This window comes from Aethalodelphis obliquidens, unplaced genomic scaffold (genome assembly GCF_003676395.1).
Source record: "Aethalodelphis obliquidens isolate GAN/ISIS:26980383/991018 unplaced genomic scaffold, ASM367639v1 scaffold27, whole genome shotgun sequence".
In the NCBI taxonomy this organism is placed as follows: domain Eukaryota; kingdom Metazoa; phylum Chordata; class Mammalia; order Artiodactyla; family Delphinidae; genus Aethalodelphis; species Aethalodelphis obliquidens.
The window spans coordinates 7395385-7418786 of record NW_020837971.1 but is presented as its reverse complement, the minus strand read 5'-3'; the positions used below and the strand labels follow the sequence as shown (position 1 = coordinate 7418786).

At 41.0% G+C, this 23402-nt stretch overlaps 1 protein-coding gene, 1 non-coding gene and 1 pseudogene across 14 annotated transcripts in view; 1 reads left to right on the top strand and 2 right to left on the bottom strand.

Moving 5' to 3' along the window:
* The window catches only part of SRPK2 (SRSF protein kinase 2), a 243231-nt gene that overhangs the window by 159793 nt on the left and 60036 nt on the right, over positions 1-23402 (top strand). For all 13 annotated transcript variants that reach the window (XR_003436545.1, XM_027123850.1, XM_027123848.1 and 10 more), the window contains one exon: positions 13631-13782. Coding sequence is in view for 12 of the 13 variants with exons in the window: in XM_027123850.1 (XP_026979651.1) it covers positions 13631-13782 (152 nt within the window). In the remaining variant the exon portion in view is untranslated. The remainder of the gene's footprint in view (positions 1-13630; positions 13783-23402) is intronic.
* LOC113629450 (V-type proton ATPase subunit e 1 pseudogene) lies at positions 1653-2100 on the bottom strand (annotated as a pseudogene).
* TRNAD-GUC (transfer RNA aspartic acid (anticodon GUC)) lies at positions 9238-9309 on the bottom strand. The gene has a single exon. It is a non-coding gene; the product is annotated as a tRNA-Asp (tRNA).

Below are 23402 nucleotides of genomic sequence, written 5' to 3'. Positions count from 1 at the left end.
GCTAAGAACATTTATGCGCAAGTTTTTATTTTTGATGTATGTTTTAGCTTCTCTTGTGTATATACCTAGGAGTGGAACTGCTGAGTCATATGGTAACTGTTTAATCTTTTGAGAAACTGCTTCTAGTTTTTCAAATGTTTTTCAAAATGCGTACATCATTTTCCTTTCTTATAAACAGTCTGTGAGGGTTCTAATATTTGCATATTTTTGCCATCACTTGTTAGTATCTGTCTTTTTGATTATTGCCATCCTAGTACGTGTGGATTCGTGGTTCATTGTGGTTTTGATTTTTGTTTTTCTGATGGCTAAAGATGAACATCTTTTCTAGGAGTTTTAAATAGTTTTAGGTCTTAACATCTGGGTCTTTGATCTACTGTGAGTTAATTTTTGCGTGTAGTGTGAGATAGGAGTCCTGCTTTATTCTTTTGCATGTGGGTGTTCATTTACCTCATCACCTTTTGTTTAAAGACACCGTTCTTTCCTTATTGAATGGTCTTGGCACCTTTGTTGAAAAATCATTTGATGGTAATGTGAGGGTTTATTTCTGGACTCTCAGTGCCACACTCTGTTGATTACTGTACCTTTTAGTAAGTTTCGAAATCAAGAAGCATGAGTCTTCCAGTATTGTTCTTTCTCGATATTGGTTTGGCTATTCTGGGTCATTTCATTTCCATATGAATTTTAGGAATGGCTTATCAATTTCTGCAAAGAAGCCAACTGGTATTTTGATAGGCATTGAATTGAATCTGTAGATCAGTTTGGGGCATACTGTCATCTTAACAGAATTAAGTCTTCAGTCCATTAACGTGGGATGTGTTTCTGTTTATTTAGATCTTCTTTAATTTCTTTCAGTAATCTTTTCTAGCTTTGATAGTATATATTTTGAACTTCTTTTGTTAAATTTATTCCTACGTACAGTTGACCCTTAACACGGGTTTGAACTACTTGGGTCCACTTATACGTGGATTTTTTTTAATAGTATGTACTACAGTACTACACAGTCCACAGATAGTTGACTCTGTGTATATGGAGGAACCACATACACAGAAGGCCAACTATTAAGTTGTACTTCGATTTTCAGCCATGCCCCAACCCTCTAATTGTTCAGTGTTCAACTGTATCTTATTCTTTCTTTTTCCATGGAAAGCAGAAAAATAATTTATTCTAAAAGATAGCAGAAATAAGAAATTCATCCTGAAAATATACTTTGGTATAATTCTGGTGAGACAGATTTTTCCCTCTGAACATGTTCTCCTACTGACTGCCCCACTGGAGTCTTATTGCCTTGTAACAGTTCTTAAACATTTCGCTGATTCCCATGTTGAGAGCAGGCAGGAGCCATCTTCAAATCCACAGGTTCCAAGGAGAGAGTAACATTATTTCTCCGAAGAACAGCACTTTCTATCTCAGAAGAGTACATAAACATTTTATGGAGGCAGCATACTTTAGGTTAAATAGGTACATCATTCATCAAAGTGTAATGAGAAAGGTGACCAGAAAAAATACTGCATTGTAAAATAAGGCATTCAAATGTGGTGGGAACATTTAAGGCAGTTGATGGCTAAAACGGTTGAGTTAAGGAAGGTGGTCTGGGTGTGGAGGTGACTTTGCATCCAGAGGAGTTCTCTTTGTGGCCTCAGTGACTGAGCACGGGCGAGCAGGTCTTCTTCCTCAAGGCCAGTGATGCTTGAGGTACCAGATGGTTTCATTTTTCAACTGTGGTCCAAAGAGAGGGTTGAGTTGGGCCAGAATTGCAATCAGCCAAAAGAGATAGTGGCAAACTGAACAGGTCACCAATATGGTGATGATAACTCCCCGGTTGGGACCCTTACAGATGAACCAGGGCACCAGGAAGCTGATGAAGCCACAGAACATGCTCATCATAATGAGAGGCACCGTGAGGCCGGTATATGCCATGGTTGCCACCGGAGCTCTGTGTTTTATTCTTTTTGATGCTATTGTGGATGGAATTTCCTTAATTTCATTTGCCTCATTTTTTATAGAAGAGTTATGTTGTATGCATGTGCCATAATCTATCATCATGTTATTAACAAGTCTCCCATTGATGGACATTTAGACCCCAATATATTGCTATTTACGGACATTGTCACTGTGAGTATCAGGTGAGTTCCAGTAAGGAGGTGTGCTGAGCTAAAGGATATTCAAATATTGGAATCATCTGTCAAATTAAAAATGAATATACTCTTCCTGTTTATAATTTTACAGCTAAAATTTCCAATGGTGGGCTGTATAAAAAAATGTTCCAAACTCTTTTCAGTTAATTTTGTTTACTTATTAAAAGTAATGATATGCTAGAGGAGGTTCACGTTGCTAAAATGTTGCCTAGAGCAGCACTGTCCAGTAGAACTTTCTGTGATGATAGAAATGTTCTATTATCTGCACTGTTCAGTACCATAAGTCACCAGCTGTATGTGGTTCTGGCTGCTTGAGCCCTTAAAATGAGGCTAGGGTGACGGAAGAACTGAATCTTAAATTTTACTCTGTTTAATTTGGCTAGTGGCTATTGTGTCATATAATTATAGTTGCTTTTTGATTTAAATCTTGCGGAGGTGTGCAGAAGCCATGTTCAAAGTGGTACATCTTGCGTTATTTCCTGAGTAGCAGGAGGAAGTTGTTCTAGTTAAGTTTCATCAACATACAGGTCTTAGTAAACAATTCTCCCCCCACCCCCCGCCGTTTTTTTTTTGTAGTGGCGGTTTACCCTGTACCCAGCTGGCTTCAGATTGCCTACAAACAGAGCCTTTTAGATAGAAACACACGGGTTCTTAGTTTGCTAGTTTTTAATATGTATATCTCGTCCTAATGTAAAAAGGTAGGCTTATATGAGGTGAAACTTGTATATTCTCCAAAATCTGTCTTTGAAATTTATGGATTTATCTTGGTGATTATGCTCTGGGTCACTGCTTGCAGGTCATGAACCAGGAAGGCTAGAATCTGTTGGTGGTTTGACTAACCTTGGTATGTTAGCTCTTAACTAGGCGTTGCTCTTGTCTCTTCAACCCCTCAGTTCTCTTTGGCACTCTCACATGCTTGGAGAGGCATTGTTTACCAGCTGTTTACTCATGACCTCTGTTTCTATTGGCAGCCTAAACCTTTATTTTTTAACTATAGATTCTATATACCAAGCAGTCCACCAAGGATGTCCACAATGCTGGACATCCCACATGCCCCTCAAACTCTGATGAGCTGAAACAGAAGTAAGCTTTCACTGCAAACCACTCCTCCTCCTGCTGCTGTGTTCTCTCTCCAAATTAATGGTAACACTATCTTACTATCAGAAACCTAGGAGACAGACACCCACCTCCAGCAAATGAATTACTGAGTTCTGAGTTCAGGTTTTCATCATTTCCTCCTGCGACACCTCACTAGTTTCCCTGCTTCTGTCTTTTATCCTTTCCACCCATTCTGTATACCAATTTCATGTTTTTTGCAGAGAGCAACTCTCTGGTCCTAAAATTGTGTTTCAGTGGCTCCTACTTGCCTTAAGGATAGAGCGCGAATCCCTTAGAACTGTGGGTCGTTCCTCTGTCAACTGGCTGCTGCTGAACCTCTTCCCTGTCTCCAGCCACACTGGACTAGTTTAGGCCTTTGTGCCTCTCATCACCCTGTTCCTGGGCCTTGGCCACCCTCCTCCACCCCCTGTGCCTCATTCTGTTCTGTCTCTAAGATCACTCCCAGCATGTAGATGTTTCTGGCTCAGCCCTCTGCCACCTCCTCCTCTATAACAACACTTGGAGCAGTTATGTTCCTATATTCTTGTGTTTACAGGCATTTCTCTAGAGCCCTCTTGCTAGACCATGCATCCCTCAGTGCCGGGCTCCTTTGTACCCCGGTACACGTCATGGTGCATGCTATACGCCAGGGATCCCCAACCCCCGGGCCACGGACCGATATCGGTTGGTGACCTGTTAGGAACCGGGCCGCACAGCAGGAGGTGAGTGGCAGGCGAGTGAAGCCTCATCTGTATTTGCAGCTGCTTCCCGTCACTCGCATTGCCACCTGAGCTCCACCTCTTGTCAGATCAGTGACAGCATCAGATTCTCATAGGAGCGCAAACCCTACTGTGAACTGTGCGTGCGAGGGATCTAGGCTGCGTGCTCCTTATGAGAATCTAGTGCCTGATGATCTGAGGTGCAGCTGAGGCGATGCTAGCGCTGGGGAGCGGCTGCAAACAGAGATTATCATTAGCAGAGGGGTTTGACTGCACAGAGACCCTGATAAATCAGCTGCCTACAGAGTCATATCAAAACCCTATCAGTGAGTGGCAAGTGACAAGCTGCATCTTACGGAGTAGACTGGACCTAAGGCACACACTTCAGGTGTCACTGTCTCCTGTCACCCCCAGGTGGGACCATCTAGTTGCAGGAAAACAAGCTCAGGGCTCCCACGGATTCTGCATTATGGTGAGCTGTATAATCATTTCATTATGTAGTACAATGTAACAATAATAAGAAGGAAAGTGCACAATAAACGTAATGTGCTTGAATCATCCCGAAACCATCCCCCCACCCCATCCCATGGAAAAACTGTCTTCCACGAAGCTGGTCCCTGGTGTCAAAAAGGCTGGGGACCGCTGTTATATGCTATTCTGAGTATTTGTGGAATCAGTGGATACCATTTTTACACGCTTTTGGGCTCTGGATTAAACTTTTCTGTCTGCCTTTCTCTTCTTCAGTAGTAATAACGTGTACTGCCAGGCCCCACACTGTTTTATGAAATATTAATAATACAGGTGGATGAGAAGTCTATAGCTCCGTCATACATATGTTGTTAGGTGGTCAAGTAGTCAACTCGTTTGCTGTCTAAGGTGTAGTTTAGTTGGGAAGCAGGTGTGATTTACTTACATCTTCACTAACTATGTTCAGTGTTCTAGAAGACGACACAGTCTTAGAAAGACCATGTAAAGTGTCTGGCTTGGAATTATGATTGTTTCTGTTAGAATTTGGGGAATAAGTTTTTGTTTTCCTTTCTTTTTTTTTTTTAACTTGCCTGTGCCCCAAAGAGAATTGGCTGTCACATTCTTATTACCCAGCTTCTTAATTCCTCTGATCATTTCAATTATTTTAAAAACCCCAGATTTGGTTGAGGCCAAAATCTGATAATTTAAAATGAACTACTCTATTACTTATTGAGAACTTGGCAGCTCTATTCATTTTCTATTGCTGCACAAATTACCACACTTAGCAGGTGAAAACAATACCTGTTTATTAGCTCACAGTTCTGTAGGTCAGAAGTTAGGGCTGCACAGGTGGCTGATTTCTCACTGGACTGAAACCAAACTGCTGGCCAAGGCTGCAGTTCTCATTTGGGGATTGGAGTCCTCTTTTAAGATGACTAGTTATTGGCAGAACTCTTCCTTGCACTGAAGTTGTTGTTATCCTTCTAGCTGTTGGCTGGGGACCACTCTCACTCCTAGAGGCCACCCGTAATTCCTTGCTCTGTGGCCCTAATGGGCAGTTCCTGACATGAATGTTTGCTTTTTTGCAGGTTAGCTCAAGCACGCCCCTGACTTTTTCTTTGACCAGTCAGAGAAAAACCCTCACCTGTAAAAAGGCTCATGTGGTTAGGTTAGGCCCACCCAGTGTATCTGCCCTTTTGCCATATAACATAACATAATTACAAGAGTGATATCATATTCACAGGGCTACCCACACTCAGAGGAACAGGGAATTACACAGGGCAAGGGTCATTGGGGCTCAATTTAGAATTCTGCCTACCACAGCAGACACTTCACATTTAGGTTTGATTTATACAAAGTTTAGAAATTCTCTTTTCATTGGAGAGGAATACATGAAATCATTGTGGCTTTTTCCTCCCTAGCTGTGTGACTTTACCCAGTGCTACAGCAGCTAGCCTTTTTAGATAAGCTATTTTGAGAGAAAGTGTATACTGATTGATTCTGTCCTTAAGTAGAAATGCCAGATTGCATGTTTCTCAGGCTGACAATTACCACCAAGAGAGGAAGAGTGAGAAGGAGGGTGGGAGGAAGAGAGTGAGTTTTAGATTTAGGCTGTCGACATACGAGGAAAGAAAAAGAAATTTGACTTTATGTGAATGTCCCTAGAATACTACCTGAAGAAATTGGTTTGGGATTCCTTTTCTTTATGTTTTGGTTAAAGATTAACTGAATTAATTTCTTAAATGGTGTCAGTTGCCATTTAAGCTGATAACAAAGGAAAGTACTTCTTTTTCTGCCAAATGTGAGGTTTACTTCTTTTTCTCTGCTGGAATGGAAAAGAAATAGCAGCTGGAAGGAAATCAGAGAACTCCCATCTGGTTGCCGTGGCAATTTAGAGCAGATGATGTATGCATTTTGCAAGGGTCGTTCAGTTTTTTCTCACTTTACTAATAGAGCAAATGTACATGAAAAATATAATATGAAGTCGATAAGCATGATAAAATAATCTTAGTATTCTAATGTAATATTTAAAGAAAAATATTTTGTTTTTAAGAAGATGTTGGGGGTAGGAGTTTATTATTTTATTTTATTTATTTTTGCTGTGTTGGGTCTTCGTTTCTGTGCGAGGGCTTTCTCTAGTTGTGGCAGGCGGGGGCCACTCTTCATCGCGGTGTGCGGGCCTCTCACTGTCACGGCCTCTCTTGTTGCGGAGCACAGGCTCCAGACGCGCAGGCTCAGTAGTTGTGGTTCACGGGCCTAGTTGCTCCACGGCATGTGGGATCCTCCCAGACCAGGGCTCGAACCCGTGTCCCCTGCATTAGCAGGCAGATTCTCAACCACTGCGCCACCAGGGAAGCCCGAGACTACTTTTAATATGTCACAAGGGCCTGATAGCCCTATTTGGAGTAATGATTAGAATATTTAGTTATGTTTTATGTAGGGCAAAATAAATATAGTTCTTTGTGAAAAATATGAATGACTAGTTGGAATTTTGCTTTCTAAATTTTTTATTCCAGTCACTGAGTTGGTACATTTTCTTATGTATACATACACGTTCTGAAATTACTAGTGCCTTATAGAAACTTCAGATGATTAGATAGACTCTCTACTTTTTACAGAACTACATGTTATTTTTCACTGTGAATGTATTAGGCATTTGTAAAAGAGACCATGCATATAGATTGCTTAAATCTAAATGTAGATATTTATGATTTTTCTTGGAAGCATATACTTTATTAAGGTATAAGGTGGATATTAAAAGGTATTATATAGTCGTATAGGCTTTTGCTTTTTAAAAAACAGCTTTTTGAGGTATAATTCAAATACCATACAGCTTAGATTTTTAAAGTATGCAGTTCAGTATTTTTTAAGTATATTCACATGGTTGTATAACCATCACCACATGAGAACGTTTTCATGCCTCCTGAAGAGTCCCCCGTATCTATTAACAGTCAATTTCCACTTCTCTCTTCCCCTGCTCCCAACTCCAAGCAACCATTAATACACTCTACAAATTTCCCTATTCTGGACGTTTTGATGTAAAATGGCATCATTCAACGTGTGTTCTTTTCTGACTCGTGTTTTTCATTTAGCGTAATGTTTTCAAGGGTCATCCTTACTGTAACATGTATTATCAGTACTTCATTTGTTTCTATTGCTGAATAATATTACATTGTAAGGATATACCACATTTTACTTACCCATCTATCTGTTGATGCACATTTGGGTTGTTGCTGCGTTTTATCTATTCTGAATAGCACTGCTATGAACATTTTTACACAAGATTTTGTGGGGTCAGATGTTTTCATTTCTCTTGGGTATATACCTAGGATTGGAATTGCTGGGTTTCATGGTAACTCTAAATTCAACCTTTTCGGAACTACCAGATATTCCAGAACAGCTGTGCTATATTATACTCCTGCTACAGTAGTATGATGGTTCCAGTGTCTTCATTCTTGACAATACTTGTTGTTGCCTGGTGTTTTTTTTAATATAACCATTCTATTGGACGTGAAGTAGTATCTCATTGTGGTTTTGACTTCCCTCTTCCAATTGACTAATGATGCTGAACATCTTTTCATGTGCTTATTGGTCATTTGTATACCTTCTTTGGAGAAATGTCTGTTCTACTTCTTTTCTTTAATTTTTAAAATTTGTCTCTTTATCGTCGTGTTACAAATTTCTTTTTATATTCTAGATACAAGTTTGTTTAAAGCTGTATGATTTATAAATATATTCTTCCATTCTCTGGGTTGTCTTTACTTTCTTGATGGTGCCCTTTGAAACGCAAACGTTCTCAATTTTGTTCAAGTCCAGTTTTATCTTTTTTTCTTCTATTGCTTATGCTTTTAGTATCATACCTAAGAAACATTGCCAAGCCTAAGGTAATCAAGATTTACTCATATTTTTTCCTGCAAGTTATTAATTTTTTTTTTTTTTTTTTTGTGGCGTGCGGGCCTCTCACTGTTGTGGCCTCTTCCGTTACGGAGCATAGGCTCTGGACGCGCAGGCTCAGCAGCCATGGCTCACGGGCCCAGCCGCTCCACGGCATGTGGGATCCTCCTGGACTGGGGCACGAACCCGTGTCCCCCGCATCAGCAGGCGGATTCTCAACCGCTGTGCCACCAGGGAAGCCCTCCTGCAAGTTATTATTATTATTATTATTATTATTTTTTTTTTGCGGTACGCGGGCCTCTCACTGTTGTGGCCTCTCCCGTTGTGGAGCACAGGCTCCGGACACGCAGGCTCAGTGGCCTTGGCTCACGGGTGTAGCCGCTCTGCGGCATGTGGGATCTTTCCGGACCAGGGCACAAACCCGTGTCCCCTGCATCGTCAGGCGGACTCTCAAGCACTGCGCCACCAGGGAAGCCCTATTATTTTTTTTTTTAAATATTTTAATTTATTTATTTGGCTGCACCGGGTCTTAGTTGCGTCACGCGGGATCTTTTAGTTGTGGCATGCGGGATCTTTTAGTTGCGACATGCATGTGGGATCTAGTTCCCTGACCAGGGATCGAACCTGGGCCCCTGCCTTGGGAGTGTGAAGTCTTAACCACTGGACCACCAAGGGAAGTCCCAAGTTATTAATTTTGAGTTAATATTTATGTATTTATGTGAGGTAGGGTTACAACATTTTTTTGTATGCAGATAGCCATTTGTCCCAGTTACATTTGTTGAAAGACTATTCTTTCACCATTTAGTAGTGTTGGCATTGTTGTTGAAAATATTTATGAGTTTTCCCCCCCACGGCTTATGTGCTTCTAGTAATTCTTTTTTTTTTTTTTTTCTGGCCATGCCGCATGGCTTGCTGGATCTTAGTTCCCTGACCAGGGATTGAACCCAGGCCACGGCAGTGACAGCGCCAAGTCCTAACCACTGGACCACCAGGGAACTCCCTATTAATTCTTATATGTAATAACTTTTTTGGTTTGTCTTTTGAAATAACTTCTTGATGGTTTTCAATAGGATTAGTGAAAGTTGTCTTTTTTTTTTTTAATCGCTTGATGTATTTCATGAGTATACACTTGGTGAGATCACCTCTTGATCTTTTAAACAGTTGAGATTTAACCAGGCTTTGAGGTGCTGTAGAAGCCACCAGAGACCAGTTTGAAGAAGGCAGCCTTTAAAGACAGTGTGGCATCATTCTCTCTTACGTCCGTCTGCCCTAAGACAAATTTACTGTGTTTTTCCTGTGCAGTAGGCAGTAACAAGGCTGGATGGGATGAAAAGGAGTCAGTGATTGGACTGTAACATTTGGTAGTTACAGTGTACTTATCTTACTATGATGAACTGGGTAATTTGAGAGTTGGTGATAATTGGTGTGAAGCAGGTTACTGGGAGAAGCCTCAGAAAAAAATATTCACTGATATGACCAGGAATCTCTGCCAAGACAGTCCTCTGCTATTGTTGAACCTGAGGGTCTAGAGTGATGCCATCTAATAGAAATGTAATGTGAGCCTAATTTGTAATTTAAAGTGTTCTAGTAGCCACATTTAAAAAAAAAAGATGAATTTAATTTTAATAATTTATTATATCCAAAACATTATTATTTTAACATGTAATAAATATGAAATTATCATATATATATATGTTGTTGTTGTTTTTCCAGTACGTGGGCCTCTCACTGTTGTGGCCTCTCCCGTTGCGGAGCACAGGCTGCGGACGCGCAGGCTCAGCGGCCATGGCTCACGGGCCCAGCCGCTTCACGGCATGTGGGATCTTCCCGGACCGGGGCACGAACCCGTGTCCCCTGTATCGGCAGGCGGACTACCAATCACTGTGCCACCAGGGAAGCCCCAATATAAAATTATTAATAAAATACTTTACATTTTTTTGTACCAAATCTTGGCAATTCAGTACGTATTTTACACTTAGAACACATCTCAATAAGGACAAGGTACATTTTCAGTGCTCAGCACTCACATGGGGCCAGAGGATAGCAGAGTTCTAGGTGTTTTGATATGATAGCCAGTCAAGATATTACATCAACATTACTCAACTTCCTCTGTATTTCAAGGTACCCTGACTCATCCCTTTATCTTGATAGAACTGGCTTTGCGGGAACTATCTGCCTGCCTGTTCAGCATGGCCCTCCCTGACCCCAGAGGGTCTGAGAATTTTGTTAAGCAAGTGACGTGGCAGCTCACCAAGAGACATACATTATGATAAAGATACCCAAGCCTCTCAAACTAGAGAAAATGGGCATGTGAAAATTAGAATCTCTTCTCCCTTATCATAGATACAGTCTATTCCATTGAGGTAAAGGTATATGTAGCAAATGCCACCGATGAAGTGGTGCTCACATGGGCATCATTTTGCCACCACTCCCCTCCCCTCCCTCCCTCCCCTTCCTCCCCACCCATTTGTCAGTGTCTGGACATAGGTTTTTTTTGGTGATGATTAAAAAATTTTTTATTGGAGTATAGTTGATTTACAATGTTGTGTTAGTTTCAGGTGTACAGCAGAGTGAATCATTTATACATATACATATATCCAGTGTTGGTTTTTTTTAAGATTCTTGTCCCATGTAGGCCATTACAGAGTATTGAGTAGAGTTCCCTGTGCTATACAGCAGGTCCTTATTAGTTATCTATTTTATATATAGTAGTATGTATATTGTCAATCCCAGTCTCCCGATTTATCCCCCACCCCGCTCATCCCCTGGTAACCATAAGTTTGTTTTCTACATTTGTGAGTCTACTTCTATTTTGTAAATAAGTTCATTTGTACCCTGTTTTTTTTTAGATTCCACATATAAACGATATCATGTATTTGTCTTTCTCTGTCTGACTTACTTCACTTAGTATGAGAATCTCTAGGTCCACCCATGTTGCTGCAAATGGCATTACTTCATTCTTTTTTATGGCTGAGTAATATTCCATTGTATATACGTACCACATCTTCTTTATCCATTCCTCTGTTGATGGACATTTAGGTTGCTTTGTCTCTGGACATGTGATGATCACAACTGACATGTAGTGGCTGGAGGCCAGGCTGACAGCGTTCTCCAGTGTACAAAACAGCACCCACAGCTGTGAGTTTCCTGGCCCAAGTATCAGTGGTGTCGATCGTAGCAGCACCCTGCAGCAGTGGAACAAGATCTTCTAGTCCTTCCCTTTTCATTAGTTGTTACATAGTCTCCACAGGGAATATGTGGTGTTGTTTTTTGTTTTTTGTTTTTTTTTTTAATTTAGAGAATCTCTTTATTTTTTCATATAAAATTTCTTAGGAAGAAATAGTCAACATTGAAAGTATTTTTGGTTGAGCAAATTTGTCAAATAGATAGATTCCACCCCCAAGAATGGGTCATGTAAATCTTTTCTCTAACCTCTTCCCTTTGGGGAAGCATTGAAACTGGTGCAGTTCCTCTCCTACCTCCCCTTCCTCAGGCCTCTTTTTGCATAAGGTCTCTTGGGATTTCTTTGGAGGTCCTGGCAGTGGTGTTGGTCTTTGGTTGTGATGACTCCCTTTCAGTACTCCATCATGAGGCATGGTTAATTGAGAATGTTATCACCACCATTGTCCTAATGTCTGTTACCTAAGGAGCTGTAACTTTGAGTCTCCATAAATTGTAGCAAGTAGAAATCAGTACAAGTCATTTTCAGACTATAAACATTCTTTAGTTGTCCTGCCAAAGGTAATCATACTTGCCAGGGTTGACCTTTAAGGTTACCTGTGAGATGTGATCCCCACCCCATCCTCATGACTGCTGGTGTTTCTACTGCCTTCCTTCGTTTGCTGTGGCACTTGGAGTTTTTGGTGGCAACCCACATAAATGAGCTGTAACTACCTTAGGCTGAAGGCAGTGTGCTAAAGGCTATTTGGGGGCTCCTAGATTTGGCAAGAATTTAGAGGTTCAGCTTAGAAAGGGGCAAGTCCTTTGACCCTGCCTTTTACTAGCAGCTAGGATGAGTTTGCACCCTGTGATGGCTGACCTTCTCAAGCAAGGTTCCACGGCTCTGTGCCCTAGGCTGTACCACAATGAGGAGAGAGGACTGGAGCCAGCCTTTCATTGTGCAGGGAGTAGCAGTGTTCCAAAACGTGCTTTTAGAAAGGGAGCATCAGTACTGGGCAGGCCAAAAAAATGGCGATTATCTACCACATCAGTGTCTGTGAGGTTCCCCTTGCTCCCCAGACTAGAGGCCCTCTGTTCATCCCACTGAAACTGCCTCTGGGGAACAGTCCATCAGCCGAACCCCCTTGCCCCTACCACTCGGTATCTTTTCCCTCCCCACTTTTTATCTGTAGAGCTGTGGCCAGCTCAGGGAGAGCAGTGGTGGTCCTGTTGTTAGGGCAGCTTGCAGCTCAAGAGAGGTTCTGCATCCAGTTGAGACTGTTGGTTCAAGATTCCCCATTGGGATATGGCTAGAAGGAGCAGTTACATTTTATAAGTGAAAGCTTGATTTTACAGAATTGCATTATGAATGCTTTACTTCTAAGCAAATGTATTTAATATATCCTGAGTTATTCTAGATATCTGAAAGATTTACATCTGTAACCTCTTAAGTTGTTTATTTGTTTTTAGTATTATAGGTTTTCCTGTCTTTTGTAAAAGAGTGTACTAAACATTTAGCCTTTTTGTAACAATTAGAAATAACCATTGGAAGTCTTGCATTGATGTATGGATGGTATTTGTATTCGACTGCAGTGGATGTTTTCTTTGTTTAATTTCCAGTTTGGGACAGTGTTCTTGTCTTGCTAAGCAAGGTGTACATTACAGTATACATTAGTTGGCTTTTATGAGTTATCCAGGAAACCTAACCACATTCCTGCTGTTTCTATGGGGAAAGGAATTCTGATTTTAAAATGATGGAAAATAAGCCCTTTTTTTAAAGTCTAGGGTTGCTTTTCTCTGTCTTTTTCTAATCTCTGGGGGATGTGTTCTAACTACTAAGGCTGTGTATCATGAGAGGATAACTCTTTTTCACTTACAATTCATAATATTATCAAGACTTAAGAAATAATGACGCTTGGAGTGAAAACGGGCCTGCAGAAATATTCCTTGGTTAATAAGGGTAGTCACCCCCCCGCCCCCCACTTGTGTTTTGAAGCAGTACTTGAATTCAGCTAAAGTGGCTGAAGTGACGTTAATCAGCATCTCTTCTTAGTGTGTGACAAGTTTTATTTTTTCCCATATTAAGAAACTCTCAAGTGTATTCATAATGCAGGATTTACTTCTGAGTAAACAGGAATTGTCCTTCCTCTGTTTCAGGCCGGAGCCTCAGCAGAAAGCTCCCTTGGTTCCTCCACCCCCGCCCCCTCCACCACCGCCGCCTCTGGCAGACCCTGCGCCCCCGGAGCCAGAGGAGGAGATCCTGGGGTCAGACGATGAGGAGCAGGAGGACCCCGCAGACTACTGCAAAGGTGACGAGCCCGCGCGCCACGCGCCCGCCGGCAGAGCACGGGGGCTTGGTGATGCCAGCTCCCTGGTCATTGTTAAGTTAGCCTCTTGCTGTCCGTATCGTTGAAAACTTCTAGATCATTAAGAGTAGAATGCTACCTGAAAATATAAGAGATATCAGGAGGAAAATTTGTAAGGGAAAGAAAATAAATACATGTGTGCGTACATATGCTGAGTACTTTCAAGAGGATCTAAATCTGCTGGTAGGATTAAAAAGGTGGTATAAAGCAGGACTATTAAAGATAAACACAGAGTAAACCATCTGCGAAGAGAAGAGCACAGAAAGTAGAGGGTACGAAGGCCCTACGGGAGGAGCCAGTTAAACTGCTGTTCTCTGCATTGGATTTGAGCTTCTGGGCTGCTAAGACTAATAAGGAACTGTTCCTTTCTCTGCGCAGCACTGAGTTACATAGTATTCATTGTGTGTGGAGTGAAAGTCGGTCCATTTGTTTCCTGGCATTGTACTCAACGAGAAAGACAGTTTGTGGGTTCTGCCATTGTGACGTAGTGGATTATGTTTTCAGCTATGATTTCACGGATACATACAAGTTATTCAAGTGGAGTATTCTTGTATTGATGTTTCGTGAAGCCCAAGAGCATATAGCTAAACTCCTAGAAGGCAAGCATGTTGTGTGATGAGTATTGAAAACAGTTTGATCCAGACCCCATACTCTGTGTAGACTGGATCCCAGGAATCAAGGCTAAAGGAAAGGCAGTGCATTTGCTGCCTCTTCTTACTCACTTGGACTTTAATTCCCTCTAATGGAAAATTATCACAATCTGAATTCTTAGCTTCTGAACAGTTGATGAGACATTTATCTGCTACAAATTAAGGAAAAGATTCTGTACGGCTTAAGAATAGATGGCAGGAGATGCACACATGTTCAGGCCATAAAGCATTAATGACTCTTCGGCTCTATTATATCTTAGTGTCAGTTTATCTAGTGATTGCAGGCCCTTTGTGTGTTGGTTAACGTTAGATACGAGAAAGCAAAAGTTAATATTCTGCTCTGAAAAGTTTAAGAAGGAATCTTCCGCTCTAACGTGATTTTTCCATAGGTGTAGATTTCTACACATAGAATCATGTTTTCCTTAGAAAATGGAATGTTGATCTTTAGCATTTGTACGAGTAGTGATTATGACCCCAAAGGTAAAGATCTATGCCTTTTAATATGGAAAAGAAGATGTTTTCCATCCTCCCTCTTAATCTGCATTTCTTCGTTTGAAAATGAAGTTATTTGAAGAGGAAATGCGGACAACTGTCTTGATTTTGCTGCTTAGGCCAAAACATTAGGTTGGTGTGAAGGAACTGTTCTCTTCAGGTCATAGGTTCCCCACTGCTGGAATGAGAATATTTGCCTCACAGGTGGCTCTTTTGTGGTATAGACCATAACAGGTGTTTAAGATAACTGACAAATGCTTTCAAGGGGCCCATGGAGTTGATTGGGAATGTCCGGGAAAATAACTGCCCCCACCCCCCAATAGAATAGATAACTTTCTATCTATTCTGGAAACGGTTGAATTTAAGTTACCAACACGATGCTTTATCATCCCTGAGTACTTTAGTATGTTTTGCCTACAATCAAGTACATTCTCCTTTGTTAACCACAATACAACTATCAAGATCAGGAAGTTAATGTTGATATACTTCTACCTTTCAGTCCTTGGACTCCATTCAGGTTTTGTCAGTTGCCCAGTATTGTTACTTTTGTGAAACCGATCCATTGAAGAATCACATTGCATTTTGTTTTCTTCTTCCCTTAGTCTGGAACAGTTCCTTAGTCTTTTCTGGGCTTTTATGGCTTTGACATTTTTGAAGATGTAGGCCAATTGTTCTGTATAATGTTTTCTCATTTTGGAATACCGAAAACGTGTTGTTCTGTGAGAAGTGTTCTTCTCATTGAATCCTATCAGATACTACATGGTTTTGATTTATACCAATACAGTTGATGTCAATCACTTGTTCAGGTTGGTGTCTGCCAGATAGCTTTACTGTAAAGTTACTCTTTACCTCCTGGTAATTAATAAACATTTTGTTGAGAGTTACTTTGAACCTTTGTGAATATTCTTTTTTCAAGAAATTTACTTCCTTCTTCCTCTTCTTTCTTTCTCTCCCTGTATTCTACCTATCCCTCCCTCCCATCCATCTGTCTGTGTATCTCAGACGTACTCATTCATAGATTTCCTTTTTACTCAGTGGGTTATAATCATTTACTCTCCTTATAAGTTTTAATGCTTAGATTTTCCCAAACTGGCCATTAGGAGCCCCTTCAGGTTGATTCTCTGTCCTTTTGAAAAGTTCATATCATTCTTTTTTGTTCTACACATTATTTTTTCACTTAGTATATATTAGAAGTCACTCTGCATCAGTACGTATAAAGCTGTGTCATTTGTTTTATTTATTATTTTTTTAGTTTAGCATAAATGTAAACCTTTATTTTTTAATTTAATTAAATTTTTTTTTTTTTTACAATTTTAAAGGTTACTCTCCATTTACAGTTATTACAAAATATTGGCTCTATCCCCCATGTTATGTACAGTATATCCTCGAGCCTGTCTTACACCCAGTAGTTTATACCTCCCACTCCTCCACCCCTGTATTGCCCTTACCCCCCTCCCCACTGGTTGTAACCATTAGTTTGTTCTCTGTATCTGTGAGTCTGCTTCTTTTTTGTTTTATTCACTAGTTTGTTTAGTTTGTTGTATTTTTTAGATTCCTCATATAAGTGATATCATACAGTATTTCTCTTTCTCTGACTTATTTCACTTAGCACAGTGCCCTACAAGTCCATCCATGTTGTTGCAAATGGCAAAATTTCATTCTTTTTAATGGCTGGCTAGTATTCCACTGTGTGTGTGTCTGTGTGTGTGTGTCTGTGTGTGTGTGTGTTTATACCTTGTCTTCTTTATCCATTCTTCTGTTGATGGGAAAAGTCCCTATCATTCTTTAAATCCTTTCTTACTTTCAAATAAGATGTTCCTCATATACACTATTGATACTATGTATAAAATAGATTACTAACGAGAACGTACTATATAGCAGCGGTCCCCAACCTTTTGGCACCAGGGACCAGTTTCATTGAAGATAATTTTTCCGCGGACCGGGGGTGGGGTGGAGGGATGGTTCGGCAGTAATGCGAGCGATGGTCAGCGGCAGGTGAAGCTTAGCTCGCCCGCCCACCACTCACCTCCTGCTGTGTGGCCCGGTTCCTAACAGGCTGTGGTCCGGTACCAGTCAGAGGCTTAGGGGTTGGGGACCCCTGCTGTATAGCACAGGGAACTCTACTTAATGCACTGTGGTGACCTAAATGGAAAGGAAATCAAAAAAGAGGAGATATATGTATAGCTGATTCATTTTGCTGTATAGTAGAAACTAACACAACATTGCATAGCAACTATACTCCAATAAAAATTAATCAAAAAAGAAAAAAAAAGAAAGATGTTCCTGGTTCATCTTGTATTATCTGTACGCCAGCCCTGGAATCAGCTCTCTCCACAAGGACCCCTGGTTTCTTTTAATTAGGAACAGTATTTAGAAAACAAGATCTGGGCATTAGATGAGATCATTACTATTGAGGTGTCACTGCTTCTAGGTCTCTTAGCACAGAGCTAAGTACATACTTCCTTTATGTATATATTTCTAAATATTTATTTCTGTTTTTATTTATACATATATTACAATCCATGAGTTTAATATATCTCATTTCCATTGTAATGCTGGAGGATTCAGCTCAGTTTTATCCTTACCATGTCTATCGTTTCTTTCTTTGGCAGTAAGAGACTAGGCTGTCATTATTCTCATTTTGTTTACTGACTAGATTAATTTCCTTGTATGTCACTGCCGTTTTGGACATGTCTCCCCTCTCCTCAACACCTAGCCTGTCCTTAGACGTCCTTTGTCGCTTGGCACTACCTAAGGGCTGTGGAGTGAGAGCTCAGGAAGAGGGAAGAGGAGGGATGCCTTTCACAGTCTAAGGGTATGTTTTGCTTAGTCTGTGGAGGTGGCTTGTCTCTCTTCTGTCACTTCACATCTCTTCTTGTTTCCTCTGACTTCATTCTTGGAGAACCTCTGCGCCACCAGACAGTTCTTAATAGTCCTGAAATAAAATAAAACATTAACAGACACAAAATATACCACATCTTTTCTCTCTCTTTACAAAAGACATTTTCGTTCATCATAGGAGTTGTAGGTATTTTGGGGGTCGGAGTGTGGAAGGTCACCTGGAATCCCATCACCTACCTTTAGCTGCAGTAAGCATTTGGGTTCCTGCAATTCTGAATCATTCATGACGAACCAAATTGTGTCTTAACTTTTTACCTTCTTTTTACCTCTTTACCTTTTCAAGTCTTTCCTTATTCAAAGCTTGTGAAACTTAATGCCTTTTTAACAAAAAGACCACTATTTAAAGTTCTGATATTGCTAATGCATTATTCTTTGCTCCTTTCTATTGTACCTGGCAGTCTCTGTGGCCTGGGAGTCTTCTTTTCCTTTCTTCATAGCTAGCATGTTCCTACCCACGAGTCCAGAGGGGGAGTATAGACTTTGGAGTCTGAAAGAGCTGGGTTCAAAATCTGACCCTGTTGCTTTCCATTTCTGTATCCTCGGACAAGTTACCTTTGCTGTAGGCTTTATTAGTTTCTTCATCTATAATATCATCTCTCCATATAATAGAATATGTAACAGCACCTATCACTGATGATTTTTTGAGGAATAAAATGAGATAAATATGTGAAGTAGGGCATACTGCCTGATACATAGAAGATTCTTAAGAAATACAAATTTTATTTTCCTTAGTTCTGTTTTTGTTCCATCATTCTCTCCTCGGGTGTGTCCCCGTCTGTACTTTTGTGCTGACCCCCTTAGCGGTCTTAGCTGCCTCGCTTGTGGTGTGCTTGTTTCTCTGGCCTCTGCAGACAGAGTGGTCAGCACTGCTTCTCTCTCTCCTTGTTTTTCTATGTTACCTCTGGTCAGTTGTCTGGGACAGGAACTGTAGCAGCAGGCTGTGTGGTTTATTCCGACTTTTTCTTCCAAGCCCAGAGTATAACAAGGGTCAGGCACAGGGTCAGCCTGTAAACAAACAGTTCTAGGAGGCCCTTGTGTAATATTGTACTTGCTTGCTTTTTTAAGCTGAAAGCCTCTTCATCAGGGCAAAACCTCCTCCTCTGGGGAGATTTTAGTCTAATGTGGGTTTTCAGAGTGTGACCTGTACCACCTGCATCAGAACGTTTCTAGGCTAGACTCTAAGTCTTGAATTTGAATCCTTGGGAGTAGAACCCGGACTCCCAAGTATTTAACAGGTTCATCCAGTGATTTTTCTGCACATTGAAAGTAAGGATGGCTCACCTGAGCCATGTACCATTCCTCTAAAACTCCAAATTTGTGACTAAGAGAAGTGACCCTTCCCGTCACTTCACACTGTGTGACTGATTTGCTGTGTAAGGGGAATTACTGCTTTGAACTACCTGTGTTCTAAAATTTCCCCAGAACTCTCAGCACGTATTTACTCCAAGGACGAGTAAATGGTGGAAGTAGGAACATCGCTTTCATGTATCATGCTTGCCTGCACTGACTGACTCCTCAGAGATCCTGTTTTGTGGCTCTGCTAAATCATTTTTAGATAAGTTGGCACCTTGTATACAGTTTATCACTTGCATCGTTTCTGGAGACATCGATTTCCACATAGTTGTGCTCTGACTTGGTAGTGAAGCGTGTCATTTCCTTATGCCTTCTTTGAATCCCTATCACATCTTATTTAGGCCTCTTCCTTTATCACCCACAGTAGTCTCCACTCCCCACCCCCGTAGCACTCATTATGATGTGTGATTATATATTTATTTTTGTGTTTGTTTCTGAGCTCCTTCTCCTCAGTCTGAAAGATTTCTTGTGGTCAAGGGCTGTATGTTTTGTTAATCCCACTGCATTGGAACCATCTACTGTGCAGTAAGTATTTCTGTTTGGGTGAAGAAATTGTCCCTGGTGTTAAGCTTCAACTAAGGGCAGGACAGCACTGTTGTTACCTGCGTATCTGAAAAGGCGTGTCAGGGTGAGGAGGTTGACAGGCCATGAAGGACACACAAATCAGAGTACAGACGCTTCATTTCTGCTTTAAATTTTCTTAAAATCATCCACAGTGCCCCCGAGCTCTTTTGTGGGAATTTGGGAATATCTCCTTCAAAACATAGGATAAACAATATGACTACTTGCACACTAGAAAAATGTCAGATGGCTTCCTTATACGCAAATTGCCTTTACCCATGTGTGTTCACTTTCCATTTGTGAAAAATTTACACAGGTTGAATTTCACTACATCTCAGAATTTAATGTTGGTGGTTATAATTTCTTATTGGTCTTGTTTCTCTCCCCAGAATCTATGACTTAATGACTATTTTATAGCTTCAGGTTTTTTGTTTTTTGTTTTTTTAAGAAAAAAAAGCAATATACATTACACGAAGTTGCCTTAGAAATGGTGTCATGTAGCTCAAGTATTTTATGACAGTGTAGCCTTTTTAATTTTTTTTTTTTTTACAGTAGGTCCCTGTTGGTTGTCTGTTTTATTTATTTATTATATATATATATATTTTTTATGTGGACCATTTTTAAAGTCTTTATTGAATTTGTTACAGTATTGCTTCTGCTTTATGTTTTGGTTTTTTGGCCCCGAGGCATGTGGGATCTTAGTTCCCTGACCAGCGATTGAACCTGCATCCCCTGCATTGGAAGGCGAAGTGTTAACCACTGGACTGCCCGGGAAGTTCTTGGTTGTCTATTTTAAATATAGCAGTGTGTACGTGACAATCCCAAACTCCCAATCTATCCCCACCGCCCCCCTTCTCCCCTGGTAACCATAAATTCATTTTCTAAGTCTGTGGGTCTGTTTCTGTTTTGAAAATAAGTTCATTTGCATCTTTTTTTTTTTTAGATTCCACATATAAGCGACATCATTTATTTGTCTTTCTCCGTTTGACTTACATCACTTAGTTATGATAATCTCCAGGTCCATCCAGAAATGTAGTCTTTAGTTTCTGTTCTTTTTTTTTTTTTTGCGGTACGCGGGCCTCTCACTGTTGTGGCCTCTCCCGTTGCGGAGCACAGGCTCCGGACGCGCAGGCCCAGCGGCCATGGCTCACGGGCCCAGCCGCTCCGCGGCATGTGGGATCTTCCCGAACCGGGGCACGAACCCGTGTCCCCTGCATCGGCAGGCGGACTCTCAACCACCGCACCACCAGGGAAGCCCTGTTCTTCTTGAGATAAGTAAAAGATAATCTTTATTCATTCACAGTTCTTTTCCTTAAAACCACTAATGCTGCATGAATACTTAATTCACCACGGTTGTATGTGTTTTTAAAAATTAGTAGGCTTAAATTGGCTTACTTGAAGCCTTGAGAAGAGACTCTGCTTATCTATATGAAGAAGGTAATATGCCCTTGGATTTATTACGAGGCTTCATTGCATTCCTTTCGTGGAGACTGAGGCTATTCCAACACCTGTCAGGCTCCTTGCTGTGAGTCACTACTGACATGGGTATTTATTGATTACTAAGCTTTAGTTAGCCTGACAATTGAATTCTTTGAGGCTTTCCTATATGTAAAGTGTTGTATTTTACTACAGGGTTTGTAAAGATAAATGAGAAACAGTCTGTATTTTCTAGGCGTTCATGGCCTCGCAGACTCTGCCAGTAGAATATAAGCTCCTTCACAGCAGAGCCTTGCCTGTCTTGTTGCTTCCTGCTTCTCACTAGAACCAAGATGGAACAACCTGTGGCCTGTTGACTATGGGATGAATGAATGAATGAATGGACTAGATTAAGAAGCTACTTAAGTGCCTTTCTTCACCTTTTTTGTGTGGTTGACTAATTATAAGAGGAGAAAAAGGGAAATTTGTGAGGATGCGAAAGGAATGAAGTTGTATTTGGTTAGAGGTAAAAGAAAAGACTTTATAGAAAATGTAAAGGGGGCCTTGCCAGGTAAGAAGAATTGGACTTTGTTGATGGGGGTGGGCGTTTCTCTGGCCAAATCCTGGAGCCTGGGAGAGGTGTCTCTGAGAAGCTTTTGTTTTCCTGCCAAATGGGCAACATACAGATTAGGTTGAAGAGTAATGTGGGAGCATCATGTAGAGGATAAATACGAGGATGAGAAATTTATACATGAAGTAAATTAAAACATCATCTAGAAAGACATTTTTTAAAAACCCGAAGGAAGGCAGAATGGAAAAAGAACCCTTGGGAGTCCCCAGGCTAGTGGGTACGATTTGGCGCTTTCACTGCCCAGGGTGCAGGTTCAATCCCTGGTCAGGGAACTGAGATCCCACAAGCCGTGTGGCCAAAAAAAAGGGCAAAAGAACCTTTCTGGTATGATCAGCTCTCTTTTTAAAAATGTATTTAGGGTGAAAGAGCTGTACCAGAATGTCAGCAGAAAGGTGTGAAGTGGGTGTGGAGGTTTCTTCTTTTCTATATACTTGTATGTCTAGTTGTTGTTGGAAAGACACTTCTTTCCCTATGGAATTGCCTGGTGCCTTTGTAAATAACTTCACCGTATGTATTAGGGTCTATTTAAGGACTCTTTTCTGTTCCATTCCACTTTTGGTCTGTCTGTGCGCTTCTTCCACTCCGCCTTGATTTGTGTAGCTTTATGTAGTAAGTCTTGAACTGGGTAGTGGATGCCCTCTGACTTTGTGCTTCTCTTCCAGAATGGGTTTTGACTTGTCTAGTTCCTTTGTATTTATGTATAATGTCAGCCTCAGCTTATAAATACAAATATTTTAGACATGTCTTTAGTAGTATTGATCTTCTAATCCATCGTAGAGGAGCAAAATTTGCCATCCCTGAAGTCTCTTTGGCATGTGGATTATTTCCAGCTGAAAAGGCCCAAAAGACTCAGGAAGAAACTTTTGACTTTCCCCCAATTGCCTAAAAGAACTTAGATAGATTGCATGTTCCCTGACAGGAATAGAGCTGTCATCGGAGGTGTCTGCAAAGAATGTAGGCCAGGTGTGATGGGGGAGTCCACTCTGTGTTTGTGTCACAGCCATTTACCAAGTATTTGCTTTTCCATCTCCATGTGAATGGCCTTCGTTCCCTTTGAAGTCCCAAATCACTACCCCCAACATCCTGAAGATGGTATTTAAGATGAGGGCTTTGGTTGTTTTTGGAGAGTTACTCAGTTTTCCTGGGCCTCTCCCGTGTATACAGGTCATTAAACTGTTGTTTGATTTTCTCCTTTTAATCTGTCAACTTAATTCTTAGACCAGCTAGAACAACCTAGAAAGGTAGAGGAAATTTCTTCCTCCCAGACACCACTAACATCTCTGTGTCCATTTATTACCAAATTGATCAACTGGACTCACGCCAGGGTTCTAGCCCAGACCGAGACCCCTGGTCTCGCCCAGAGAGGTTCTTTTTCCATCAGATTCATGCAGCCGTAATGAAACCCTTGCTGAGACTGGAACAGCACACACTTTATTCAGTGGCCGAAGAAAGGAGAAGCAGGAACTTAGTTCACAAATTAACTTCTCAAGCCAATCCGGGTGGAGACACCAAATCTATAGGCAGGTCGAGGTAAAATGGAGGGATTTGGATAGAGGGAG